General features: G+C 36.7%; 1 protein-coding gene across 3 annotated transcripts in view; it reads right to left on the bottom strand.

Annotated features, from left to right (window-relative positions):
* Positions 1-9,598, bottom strand: part of LOC127652830 (protein CLEC16A-like) — an 86,961-nt gene extending 77,363 nt beyond the window's left edge. For 2 of the 3 annotated variants that reach the window (XM_052139232.1, XM_052139233.1), the window contains exons 1-5: positions 9,445-9,598; positions 8,887-9,015; positions 8,603-8,736; positions 8,349-8,497; positions 3,622-3,727 (exon numbers count right to left, since the gene is read on the bottom strand). In XM_052139232.1, the coding sequence (XP_051995192.1) occupies positions 3,622-3,727; positions 8,349-8,497; positions 8,603-8,736; positions 8,887-9,015; positions 9,445-9,518 (592 nt within the window). In that variant the 5' untranslated portion in view covers positions 9,519-9,598. Of the gene's footprint in view, positions 1-82; positions 1,198-3,621; positions 3,728-8,348; positions 8,498-8,602; positions 8,737-8,886; positions 9,016-9,444 lie in introns of those variants that run through there. The other variant, XM_052139234.1, reaches the window with a different exon arrangement.
* Positions 9,599-14,266: the final 4,668 nt, after the last annotated feature.

Here is a 14,266-nt window from a genome sequence, read left to right as displayed (position 1 = left end):
AAAATATAGAGAACATGCAATACAAGTGGCACAATAGAAGAAAGTATAAATAACAGTTAAGTTCTGAATTTGATCAACTTACATGACACTGGAATAAGGCACACAGGAGTCATCATAGAGGGAGAGGGGAAGAACAGACAAAGGGTTAACCAAATGAAGGGATAGAACTAGTGGAGCTCTGGGCTTAGAGGCCTAGAGATGAAACCATAACACCACCTAGTGGCTGGAACTAAACCTGCACAAAAGATCATCTGGAACCAAGAACAGCCCAACAACAGTGACACCCCCCAATAACTAAACACCATACATAATGGCTGGTTGTTGAAGCTGAAGCTGCCAGAGCATGCCAATTAGCAAAGAGGGAGGATACAACCCAAATCAGGGATTTTAATTGCAATACATTCAGTGCATTTATGCATGTAATCTGCCGTAATATTATGCAAGTGCACTGGCTCCAAAAATTAGCATTTTGGACACTTAAGCCATACATCATTTATGAATGTCATTGCATTAGTGAAAATATAGACTGACTAAATAGCAAACCAGGTGGCATTTATTTGTAAAGAATGATAGCAAAAGCACTTTACAAAAAAACTTTGTGTGAAATAATTATCTTGAAATGTTTGAAGTTATAAAACAAAATATTGTGTTAAACTCACAATCTTGGGACCATTTGATTACAAATAATCGCAAAAATGGCTCAGAAAAGTGAAGTTGATTATGAGAAAAGATCCAGCATCATTTGTTTGGACGTCACTTGCTTTTTATGCCTACCTAATGCAATGACATTCATGCATTATCAATAGTATATTGTTTGCGAACATTCAGACTCTAGCCATGCCACTGGGGGAGGCGTTTAGAGGAGCATTTAAATATTAGGATGCACAAGACTACATGAACAAAACAGGAACTAATATGTCATTAAAATACGTTATCAAGAGTGCTGGGTACATTACTTCTGAAATGTAATTGGGGACCGATTACAAATTAGACCATTTTAATTGTAATCTGTTTCATAATCTTTTTTATTACACTTATTAGGTAATTTAAGATGATTACTTCTGGATTACCCATTTCATATTTTGATGTAAATCTATTCATTTTAAATGCATCAAGTACCAATTAACACTCCTTTTATTAAAACATTTTAAACATAAAATCAAATGGAAACTTGCTATTTTTCAGTTGCTGAGTAAAAAGGTGCTTAAAGGGTCATAAAAGAGATTTAATCTCAAGATAAAAGACATTGCTATTTAGGAAATTAGGAATAGGGATTGGACTTTTTATTATCCAGCTTTGAAATCAATAATGAGAGAATGTCTCTAGATATGATGTAGAGATGAACAAATTGTACCTCCTCATAATTATTCATGAGAAGGTGTGGCCTTAACCTAAGACAGACACCTTTTCTGCAATCCTAAAACATGAGCCGAAGTGCATTTGCATGGTGCAAAAGTGCAAAGTTGCATGTGACCAATAACTCTTAAATGTTTGTTTGCTACATACGTTTTTACAAAAGTGTGTCTAGAATTTTGAACAGGAGGACAAGGGCTTATTTGAAATACATTATTTTCGATGCACGGTGCAAATACAAACCATTTTGCATTTATTTGTGCATTAACCAAATGCCCTGTGGGTGTTTGTGGATTGTACTAAGCACTTTCAATGCAGTGTATCAATTTTGATAGTTACATGCACACATGGCTAGATTTAATAAATAGACCACTCTTTTAAAAATTTAGAGCATAATTTGTAAATTATGCTCTTGTTATTGTCTTTGGCTGATTGGTGATGTAATCAAAGAATGTACGCATTATGTAATTCACAAAGAATTTACTATAATCTAATTAATCACATTATAAAATGGAACGCAATTACAAGCATTCGATTTTTGCAATCTGATTACATAATTCAGATAACTTATACTCCTTTACTACCAGCACAGGTTTTCTATGAGCAGAAATTACATGAGATCAGTAAAGAAGCTCTATTAATCACCCGATGATTAAATTAATATATATATATATATATATATATATATATATATATATATATATATATATATATGCAGTAAATAATGTGAAATTTGTCATAATTACATTCTGCATTCATGGCGCTAATGTTGTAACACGCTATACGCGGCCATAATTTGTGCCGGTTACACACTGTTTTTGTAATTTATGATGGCACTCAAAGATAGGTGTATTAAAGAGTGTAAATGGCAGAATACAGATCTCACTTTAGGCAGATGTGTGAATGGCTTTCGGCTGCAGACGCACATGACTGAAGCAGCATATCAAAGAGTGAATGAGCACTTAAAAAAGTATTTTAGAAGATTTGATTCCTTTTGAAGTCAAAATAAACAAACCAAAAAAATAACATGACATGATCTTAGAAAATGTCTCTGCGTGAACAATCGTACAAATGTAGGTTGTTTGAACCAGCTTGCTAAACTGTGCATGCGAGAGTTCACCCAAAATTGACACAAACACAACGAAGACTTTTAGAAGAATATTTCAACTCTATAGCTCCAAAAATCATAAAGTAAACTTACGTAATCCATATAACTACAGTGGTTAAATCTGTCTTCAGAACTGATATGATAGGTGTGGGTGAGAAACAGATCAAAATGCACTCTAAATCTCCACCTTCACTTTCAGATGTAAAAGCGAAAGTTGAGATTGAAAGTAAAAAACATTGTTTTTGTTTCTCATCCACACCTATCATATTCGTTCTGAAGATAAAGATTTAATTGTATGGACCTACAGAGCTGAAATATTCTTCTAAAAATCTTTGTTTGTGTTCTGCTGAAGAAAGAGAGTCATACACATCTGTGATGGCATGAGGGTGAGTAAATAATGAGAGAATTTGAATTTTTGGGTGAACTATCCCATTTACTGTCTGAACAATGTATGTAATCACAATGAGAAGTTGGCCACTCGAGTAGATGGAGCTCCAGGTCATACCTACCGATGACATGGACCCAAGGCAGTAAGGTGTTTAGCAGCCGGTACAACATTTTCCTGAAAATTCAGGCTGGCGAGCTGTTACGAACCACAGAAACTTACTCAAAAACAGACAGATTTTGTTCTAAATGACATCACACTCATTAGTTCTTTGATTTTGTTTGAAGTATCCCGGGCCTTAAGTGTCCAAATACTTTATGGGGCTACTTGTGCACATTGCACCAATGCTAGTTTGCCCTAAAAATCAACAAACGGTACTCATATCTCTACAAGGACTGATTGATTAGCTATAGGATGAACCATGATCCAAGCATCAATTAGATATTAGGAAAGTTTAAGAACTCCTATTCAAGAACCGAAGAAGTATTGAGGTACAAGCTCAAGCCAGGGAAAAAGCTTTGAAACAGATCAGCAAAAGCCCTCTGATTTCTGTCCTAAACGAAAATACACATGAACATATCCATGAAACCCATGTGTACACCTATGCATGTGTGTAGAGTCAGCAGGCCGCAGTGATTACTAAATGTAAGTGTGCATTACTCACAGATGGCAGAGAGCAGCATCGGCATGCCCATGCATCAGAGGCAAGACAGAGTCATTGACAGCAGAAAGGAAGATGGGGCCTCTGCAGAAGCGGAGACAGGGATCTACTCACCTTTGTACACATTGAGTGTGATAGTCCTGACTGCGATCCTGACCATGCTCTCTGGGTGGTTGAAAAACTTAATGGCCTCCGTGTACAGGGCAAAGTCATTAGTGTGCTGGAAGCATGGGAGACAGAGAGCGAGGCCGTCATTGAGGAGGATTAGCTCAGAGAGAGGAGAGCTGCAACTAGTGAAATGAAATAAAACGCTCAGAGTTTTACATTATTCTGTTTCTAGGATTCTGTTTAATTCTAGGAAGTATCCAGAGCAGCAAATTATAACATCAACAACTAGCATTTAGAAAAGTCCCAAAAGCAATGCTATTGGCTGATAAATTGGCAATCAAAATCTGCAATTAAATCATGCAGTTACAGTATATCACGCAGTGTTTGAATTTATTACTGGTTAATATTGTAAAGGGGTGTTTGCTCACATTGGCAGTGATTTGCAGCAACAAAGTGTCCAGAAGTAATTTGTTTTCAATGAGTGTTGCGTGCGGATTTGAGGCAACACAAGTGACCCCTGATGACGCAATCTGTGCGTGTTCAGAGACACAAAGTTCAGAAAAGTTCCACTTCATGTAGTAGGGATCCATTGTGGTGACTACCAATGGGAGTGACGACATTAGAGGATACGTGATCCATCTAATGTGAGATGCTGTAGTTGAGTGCAGGCAATAAGGAGGAGAAATAAATATGAAATGTGATCAAATGTTTACATGTGCTATGTGATTTGTCTCTGCCCTCAAGCACGGATGTCATAAAAAATTAACATGAAAAAACATGTCAGAAATTGCCACCATTATGGGTTAATTTGCTTCATTTCATTCAATAGTTCATCATCATGAACTTCAGGTACAACTGCCATTTAAATACATTTTCTAGGGTTGGGACACCCAGCGTGTGCGAGACTCAACGGCAGCCAGAGAAAATAATAGTTTTGACGTTTTAACCTTCAGCAAATTAAACTTCAGCATTTAGTTTGTTTCAAATTGTATGTATATTGTCTAATAATGCGTTGGCAATGAACAATTAAGTTTATCTTTCCAATAAAGCTTGATTTAAACAGAAATTTCCCTTTTGATCCTATATTTTAAAAAGTAAAAACAGCAGATTTTCCCCAACTTTTAATTACAGCATGTCCACGGATTTTATGGCATTTACAGATTTATATCTGTAAAAATATTTCTAATTCACCATCTGAAAAAAATTTTTTTTTTAAATTTGAACATGTAGACTACATATTTCAATAATTAAAATAAATTATGACTAACCAATTTCTTGCAAATTCAAAGTATAAAGTTAATATATTTATATTTTACCGATTAATTGAATGATAAGGATAAATCATCACAGATGGTTTCTTAATTGTTTTATTCCTCAGTGGCTGGCACTGGAGCATTCTAGTACAGATAGTAATAGTATAGCCTAATAAATAAATAATTTAAGACAACCTAAATTTAATAGTAGGTGGTTTGATAATTCACTTGTTTATAACAATTTGCTGCACTGGAGCACTGGTTTGCCGACAAGATGAAGAGGATGCCAGCATTACCTTTTTGAATTATTAAAACAATGTTACAAATTCAAGTATAAAACTGCTTATCTTTCGTCATATTTCACCTTTTCGAATAAAAAATAAAAAAATAACTTATGAATCTGTGCAGATCCGATGAGGTTTTTATTTTTGGCTGTTGAGAGATGTCCAATTCATTGTACAAAGGTTATGAGCATAATGAAGAGAGTTTGTTGCCAAGTGGATAAATAATTTAATCGTTAGTAGTTAGGGGGTCTGGATATCTTAGCGAGTATTGACACTGACTACCACCCCTGGAGTCACGAGTTGAAATCCATGGCATGCTGAGTGACTCCAGCAAGGCCTCCTAAGCAACCAGAGGGTAGAGTCACATGGGGTGTGTTTCTCGCTCTTGGTGGGGTGCGTGGTGAGTTGTGTGGGGATGCCACAGAGAATAGCGTGACACTCTACACGCGCTACATCTCCGCGGTAAATCGCTCAACAAGCCACGTGATAAGACGCGCGGATTGACAGTCTCAGACGCGGAGGCAACTGAGATTCGAACTCCACCACCCTCATTGAGGCGGGTCACTATGCCACCACAAGGACTTAGAGCGCGTTGGTAATTGGACATTCCAAATTGGGGAGAAAAGGGGAGAGAAAATAAATAAATAAATCTTCATTATTTAATGCCAATTTTATGTGAAAACGCTGCCTGAGATTTGGCTTTTGCTTGGACAATCACTTCAGAAGACAAAGCGCGAGAAGACAAATTGCGTGAATGCAATTCCATTATATATTTTTTTGACTACAAAGTTATATCAGTTCGGACAAAATAAACTTCTGTACAGGCTTCCTGCGTTATGACGTAGTTATGTATAAAAGAAATGTAAGAGCGTGGTTAAATATATACATCTGAAATTTGAAATAAACATCTGATATTCGTGAGAAGGCACATTGTTATATAATATATACAATGTGTTCCTGTGAAGGCAAACAGGTATTTTCTATATACAATGCCATTCTAAAATACATTTAAAATGATGACTTGAGTTGATTTTATTTCTATCACCTTTTCTCTATCCATTGCTTGTACGTCATTCATATATTTCATATGACAATAAAAAAAAATATTGTCAGTTGTGATGAAGCATACAGTCACTATTTGGCTTTGTAAGGCAGTTTTTTTTTTATGTTACTGCTGAACAACAAACACATTTGACCTGTAATATTTAAATTAATGTTTTAATTAATTTAAAATGGCAAAGGCTTTGAATAAAGTACCAGTGTGGGATTATTTTAGTGAAGTATAACCAGGGAAAGCACAATGTCAAATCTGTTACAAAATAATAAGCATGGGGGCATGTTAATTTTGCTATAAAGTTCAGCACTATTTTACATTTAGTGGAAAGTTTTCATTCATATTATAGATTTTAAACAACTATCAGCCAATTAATCGGCTATCGGCCTGTTTTCCCACCTTAGTTATCGGCAAAACACACTATCGGTTGACCTCTAATTTTATTGTGCCACGATTAATCACAGAAAACTGTGTGATTAATTATTTTAAAGATTTCAATCAATTCACAGCCCTAAAATGTTCATAAATGCATAATAGCTGTTTGTCAAATACTGTAGAATGAGATCTTATTTTTAACTGAAAAAATCCCATTTGTGATTTTGAAAAAGCAATGGCTAGTTGTGCAGCCCATCAATAACGTAAGGGCAAACACCTACTTTACAGTCACTCTGTGACTTCTGATAGACTTAAGTGAAGATTAAATCGTTGTCAGTGTGAACGGCCCTTGCACTCAGCAATTTTTGCTGATTTCTTACAATAATAGTTCAATATTTATGCAAAGGCTAGCCTTGAAAGGATAGTTCACCCAACAATGAAAATGCATCATTTACTCACCCTTATGCCATCTAAGATGTGTATAACTTACTTTCTTCTGCTGAAAACAAATATTTTTAGAAGCATATCTCAGCTCTGTATGTGCATACATTGTAAGTGAATGGAGATCAGGCATTTGAAGCTCCAAAAAAAAAAATAAAGTCAGCATAAAAGTAATCCATCTGACTACAGTGGTCTTCTGAAGCAATCCAGTGTGTTTGGGGTGAGAACAGACTAATATATAACTCCATTTTCAATTAACATCTTGCCATTGCAGTCTCTAGGCATATTCATGATTTCGAGCTCAATTACATTTCTTAGCGCTTGATGCATAAGCAGAGCACTAGATGGCGCTGTAGGAAGTGTAAAATCGCCAAGGAGACTGCTGTCAAGATGTACTCACCCAGAACCAACTGGATCGCTTCAGAAGACATTGATCAAACCACTGGAGACATACGTATTTGTTTTATACTAACTTTATCTGCATTTTGGGGCTTCAAATGCCTGATCACCATTCACTTGCATTGTAAGGACCTACAGAGCTGAGATATTCTTCTGAAAATCTTCGTTTGTGTTCTGCAGAAGAAAGTCAAACACATCTGGGATAGCACGAGGGTGAGTAAATCATGAGAGAATGTAAATTTTTGGGTGATCTAACCCTTTATAAAAAGTCTGTCTTAACAAGCACTCACTGGTTTACATAACTCACACTCACATAACATGTGAAACATGTTGTTAAGCAATCTTAACCTCAACTGAACATTAAGAGAACATATGTACAATCATTGCAAGAGACTCATAGAAAATCGCAGCATCTGATCTCTCAGAGCAAATCCTTCAACCCAGGCCCTCTCTATTCCTGACACCAATGATTAATAACCATCAAAGGTGCCACAGAATAAAGAACACATGGCCTTTAAATACATCCATTTACAGTACACCAATAACTTCCCCTATACAAAGGAGCCCTTAAACATCTTTATGCTTTTCTTTTTTTTACCTTCAAACCCTTAAAAAAAAAAACAGTTGCAAACTTAAAGTTGGCCTGCAGTTATCCAAAATGAAAGAACATAATTGCTCAAATAACCGAGCTGCACGAAAACACATGTCTACAAAATCACCGTGAGATGCCATCTCTTCCTGGAAGTGTGCTACATAGTCTGTTACACACAGAATGCATAAGAGCCCACAATCAAAAGTGCTCTTCTGTTCTCAGTACTATTCTCAACTGTCATTTCAGAAAATTACACACTAAAACTGACTCTCTCATTAGCAGCGAACACCACCACCATACATATCTTGATTCTCGCCCCAGCAAATGCACCTTACCTCATTGTAGAAGAAGTGCACAGTATGGTTGTTGAGTTTCAGAGACAACGTCTTCAAAAAGGATATATAGTAGGCCATAATTTCCTCATCAGAGAAGTCAAATTTATGCACAATGATGGAATTAACATGATTATTGGAGAGCAAGTAATCTAGAAAAAAGTAACAACATATTTAAAGCTCAGATCATAAAACTATAAACTTAATAAAAATGCAATGCATAACATGTAACGGAACTTTGTCTATATGATACTCACAGAAAGAAGTCTCATGACTAATGTTCTCAAAGAGAATGTTTAGCGTTTGCAGAAGCTGAACACACACATACCGGCCAGATTTCTGCCGTAGTATGTTGAGGAAAAATGCAAACATGTTCTTCTCCAAAAAGAAGCTGAAAAGAGAACATTGATTGTGTTGGTCATGAACAAATATGACAAACATAATTTTGTGCATCAAACAGGCAGTTATTTAACAAGTGTGAACATTGCAATACTTAAAAACGACAATTAAAGCGAAATATGGAAAGAGAGGTCAAACTCACTCAAAGACAGAGCTGTCATTCTGATCACCCCAGATGAGAATCTCAGTAATGGTGCGAATAGTTTCCACCAGCAGGTTTCTGTTGTGATCTGTCACTGTTGTGTTCTTTGTCAGAACGTGGTACATATATCTAAACAGAAATCATTTAAACTATTTTAATGCCACAATTTATCGCTTCAAACAGATTGCATTCGATATCGTAACAACCATAGATACATCTCTGCATACTACCAATACCTCAACAAGTGCCTTAAAAAGGCATATTCCATAACTGCATTTAAGACGTCAAAAGCACTCAAAATTTTACAAAAATGCCTAAATGTTACAAAATGTTTGTTTTGGTAGGCAGCTCACTGGGATTTGAGACACAACCTACTACTGTTTTGCTCCTATAAACGGCCAATAACAAATTCTTACGAAAGTAGACTGACTGTTCCGCTTTTCAACGTCATTTTTAGTCATTTTCGATGATAATGACAAGTACTGACTAAACTATTAAGGCTAACAAATAGCTGCACGAACCGAGCTCGCTACCTGCAAAAAGACCAGCAAAACTTACTTCAAATGGTCCAAAGAGTGGATGTTTTTGGCCTTCCCCTGCCCTCCGACCCAGCTCCTCGAGCGTCCGAACATGTTTTCGGGTGGCTTTATTTCCCAATATGAATGTTTTGTAACAAAATTAGCTAAGCAAATTGATTCATATCCGCCTCAGTGAAGGCCGAGAATCCTCATATGAAAACATACAACACGACCTAGCGTTCGTGACAGCCCAGACTTCAACTTGACGCGGGATTTGTAGTTTAGTAAGGTTGAGATTAAAGTGAGTTCGAATTACTTCATTGACAATAAAGAACTCAACTTCCCAGAGTTCAGTGCAAATGAAACGGTTTTGGTGAAGTAATCAGTAAGCGACTGTTTTTGTTTTTCACGCGTTACGAAGCTTCGCTGAGCTTATTCTGAATCATCAACTTTTTAAAAGGGCATTTTTGTATCGTAAAATGCTAGAGCATCAATCTTCAACTGTTAAAAAAAACGGGTGGATCTTGTAGGATGGATGCTTTAGCCAACCAGACATTTGATGTCGTTTTAATAGCAACGGGGGGGACATAGTTTGTTTCTTATTTGGTCCTCAACACATCAGGCTGTGTTTGACGCCACAATGCGTTCTTAATGAATATTTCTCAAAGTCTGCAATTGTTGACATGTTTGGTTCGTAGCATCAAAGGAAACCCAACGCAGAACACACCGTCTGCTTGACGAACATACAACAGAAGCTACAGTAGCAGATGTTTGCGATTCCTGACCTTGGGACGTGTGCTTGATATCAAGCATGTTTCTTTTCACCAGCGTACTTGCTTTATTGCGGAAACCTACTTCCAGTGCGGTCTGCATCACTGCTGTTATTATTGACATGGATGGGTCGATGCTTTCATAATGATCTCTCTCTTGTAAACTAAACAGTGTGATCAAATGCATTCAGGTCACTCTGCATTTGTCTGCTCAGTGAGACACAATCATATGTTTTGGGTTCTGCATCACTGCTGTTATTATTGACATGGATGGGTCGATGCTTTCACACTGATCTTTCTCTTGTAAACTAAACAGCGTGATCAAATGCATTCAGGTCATTCTGCGTTTGTCTGCTCAGTGAGACACAATCATATGTTTTCAGTTCTATGACAAAATCAATTTACTCTCAGTTCGATTCAGTGGAATCGCTAATCAACGATCCTCCATATATGTTTTATCTCGGCCTGTTTTTTGTCAACGTCTTGATTCTCTATTATGCCTTTTTAATGGAATACATAGTCCTTAATGTGGGGATAGTATTCTTGCCAGAGGATATGGACCAGGCACTGGTGGATTTGGGTGTTCTCTCTGACCCAGCCTCCATTCCATATGACACGGACACTGACTTGGATGTTTTCGAGGGGTATCTGGAATAAAGTAAACATGACTGCCACTCCCAACCAAAGCTTGTGTGGGGAAAGAGTCATTTGGCTGGTTCATTTGGGTACTCGAGAACCATTTATAAAGGGAAATTTGTGTGCACACTGCAGTCATAAAAAGATGTTGCTCTGGTCAGCTCATAAAAGAGTCACAGTAAGTGTTCAGTCTTTAGATCATGATTCATACTCCGAAATATATCCACACTAAGTGTTATGTTTCCACAGGCTGTCCAAGTCGAAGGGGTTGAACTACAACCATGCAATTGTGCCACATGGAGTGCTCCATGAAGTTCCCAGCAAGTATCTCCTTAGAGATCAGATTCAGGCTCCACCCACTACTGTGGATATACATATTACATCAACCTATTTATTTTTAGTTTGGCATTTAGCTCTCAAACAGCTTTCTTGTTATTAGCATTGACTATGTTTAGTGCACAATTCATGGTCTGTATCAGCATGTTTTTGTTCTTGTTTAAATAAGCAATACATCTTAGAGACAAACAGGGTTTCTAAATCAGTATTCTGTTTTGTATTTTTTTTTTCTAGAAGACTATTAGGAACTGCATATTTGTGACAGCCTGAAAATGACATGTTTGATTGTAGTTCAGTTATCCACTCCATATAATAAATGATTACCTTCACGGTGTACTGAAGTGCTGTTATTGGTGCCACATTATGAATTTCAAATCTCTGGACACAGCAGGTGAAAAGAAACTGAAAGCATCTGTAGTCACATGTCTAACTAAGCTTTTTTATTATTATTATTCTTGTGCTTTGTTTAAGAACCAATACATCTTTAATGTCACTGAAAACCTTAATAAGTTGACTCTACTCATTTGATTGAGTAACCTCATTCCCTCAACTGATTGAGTTTAGCTTTTCCCAAAATGAAAATTCTTCCATTTACTCATCCTCATGCCATGCCAGATGTGTATGACTTTCTTTCTTCTGCAGAACACTAAACATAGATTTTTAGAAGAATATCTCAGCTCTGTAGGTCCATACAGTGCAAGTGAATGGAGACCTGAAGGTCCAAAAAGAATGTAAAGCCAGCATAAAATTAATCTATATGACTCCAGTAGTTAAATCCATATCTGCAGAAGCAATATGATAGGTGTGTGTGTGATAAATTGATCAATATTTAAGTCCTTTTTACTATCAATCTCCACTTACACATTCTTAGGATTTATAGACAATTGGAAGAACTTTTGGGGTAGACCTGACCTGCTAAAGAGAGATCTTCACCCGTATTATTGGAGACCGCCATTGGACCGATAGACAGACAAACAGCCCTTCCGTGATCTCCCAACCACAGGTGAGTGACGTCTTTTGAAGCGCCACATTCAGTTCCAACTATACACAGGACATGAGGTTTGATCTTCTACTGTGGTAAGTCTATTCTTTTAGAAATGTTGAGGGAAAGCACAGACGCACCCCATATAGACACATTTTGTAGAACGGGTCGGAATACCCACTGTTAGACCAGAGACTGAAAATATCCGGTGGGGCCAAAGATATTAGACAAAACCATATGTACATTAGGGAAATGATAGCGGCAGGATACGAGAAAAGAAATCTCTTGATCTGCAAATTAATGATCTCTTTGTTTGCACAAACTACTAGAGATCAGACTTAAACTGGAGATATCATCATCCAAATTTGTATTCTGGTATTCAAGGGAGGTTTGCAACAGGTACTTTTTAATTATTAAATCAATGAACACCGTCGCTATTGTTTATGTACTTTGCTGCAACAAACTCGCAACATTTCAAAAGAATAAGCATGTAGCAACTGTAAACTAAAAAAGTAGTGATTGAGATATAAACATTGCAAGTCGATGTGTTTGCATATGAAAAGCAAGATTGGACAAAACAGAGTGATGTGATAAAAAGAAAAAACATAGTAACAACAGAAATGTTACTAGTTTATAAATCAGTAAAGAGTACTATAACAACCTATTTTTAAATTTGCAACTGTGCTAAACACCGTTTCAGCAGTAGCTAAGTGTCACAATAAACACTTAGATTAGAGGTTGTAAATGCTTCGGGCATTCCAGACTTTTGGTCTTGTATAAATTAGAAATAACTGTAATCATGCTTCTCTTGAAATTGTTCATCAGTTTCAAGCTAAATGTGTTACGATGTCGGATATCTCTGATATGACACACGGTGCTATTTACCATATAGCTGCAGTTAAACCATACTGAGTACAAAAATCCATGTGACTACCAGTAATTGTTTACACAATTAGCATTAAACTTCAGTAACTTTAAGTAGACTGAAGAACTTCATTAGGCCTTTAAAACTTAAGAACACTCTTTGCAATTTGCATCACCTCTGACTCTGCCCAGCCCCCTTTTCATATTGAAATAGATTCGAATGAGCATACACCTTGTGGCATCTTACCTCAAGAAAATGAGAAAATTGCATTCAATTTCATATTGTAATCGCAAAAGCTCTGCACCTTGAGCAGAAATTTGACCCATGTAGATATGTACCTGCAGTCATTGGGTGTTTACAGCAGCATGGCCACCAAAGGCTTTCAGCCTGACATGTTACTGTACACACAATGCACATGCTCATGCATCTGATACAAGAGCCAAATCAAAGGCATGTATTCTCAAAAGAGCAGCGAGATGACAAATATCTCATTCCAGAAAACCTCCAGAGACCAGTAATAAAATGATTTTAATTTGTACTATTTTAATATAATATAGTTGTATTATAATCACATTGTAATATGAATTATATTATAATGGCCAAGCATGGCCACAGACGGGGAAAGGTTATGCATGGCATTGCAGATGTATACTAGACATGTATATTTGTAATGACAATGCCTGCCGAACAACCTTATCGGCCCTGAAAAATTCTTGTGATTAAATTTAATTGGTTCTCTTATCAGTGTCAAGAGGGAGGGTATATGGTCATTTTTGCTGTGCATCAATGCTGTAAAAACAGTGGCTCATGATAATGAACCAAATCATGTCTCGTCATCAATCATCAGACTGAGCAGACTCAACTGCAAGAACAGCTTAATGTGCTACACACTTCAAACTGCACTAAAATATCTGCAGTAATTCAGATCTCACCAAAGATGCTCAGTCTAATTTGATCTCTGAAATAAAATTAGCATTAGACATTGTAATGGTACATGTTTTTGTAAAGCTAAATGCTTCTTCCCCCTGATGACGCAAACCATACAGTGAGAGACTAAAACTGTCTGTAACAGTTTGGCTTTGACCATCAGAGGAAAATAAAATACCACACGTCTAAATGCAAATTAATTAAAGGCTGATGACGCAAACCATACAGAGAGACTAAAACTGTCTTGTATAAACATATTTGTATTGCTCAACCTTTTCTCATGTCAGTATAACAATAAGTTCTTCAGAGTTTCATCTTTACATGGTCATTTAAGAGGCTGTTCAGG

This window comes from Xyrauchen texanus, chromosome 12 (assembly GCF_025860055.1).
Source record: "Xyrauchen texanus isolate HMW12.3.18 chromosome 12, RBS_HiC_50CHRs, whole genome shotgun sequence".
Classification (NCBI taxonomy): Eukaryota; Metazoa; Chordata; class Actinopteri; order Cypriniformes; family Catostomidae; genus Xyrauchen; species Xyrauchen texanus.
The sequence above is the reverse complement of the archived record's forward strand: the minus strand, read 5'-3'. Positions and strand labels throughout refer to the sequence as shown.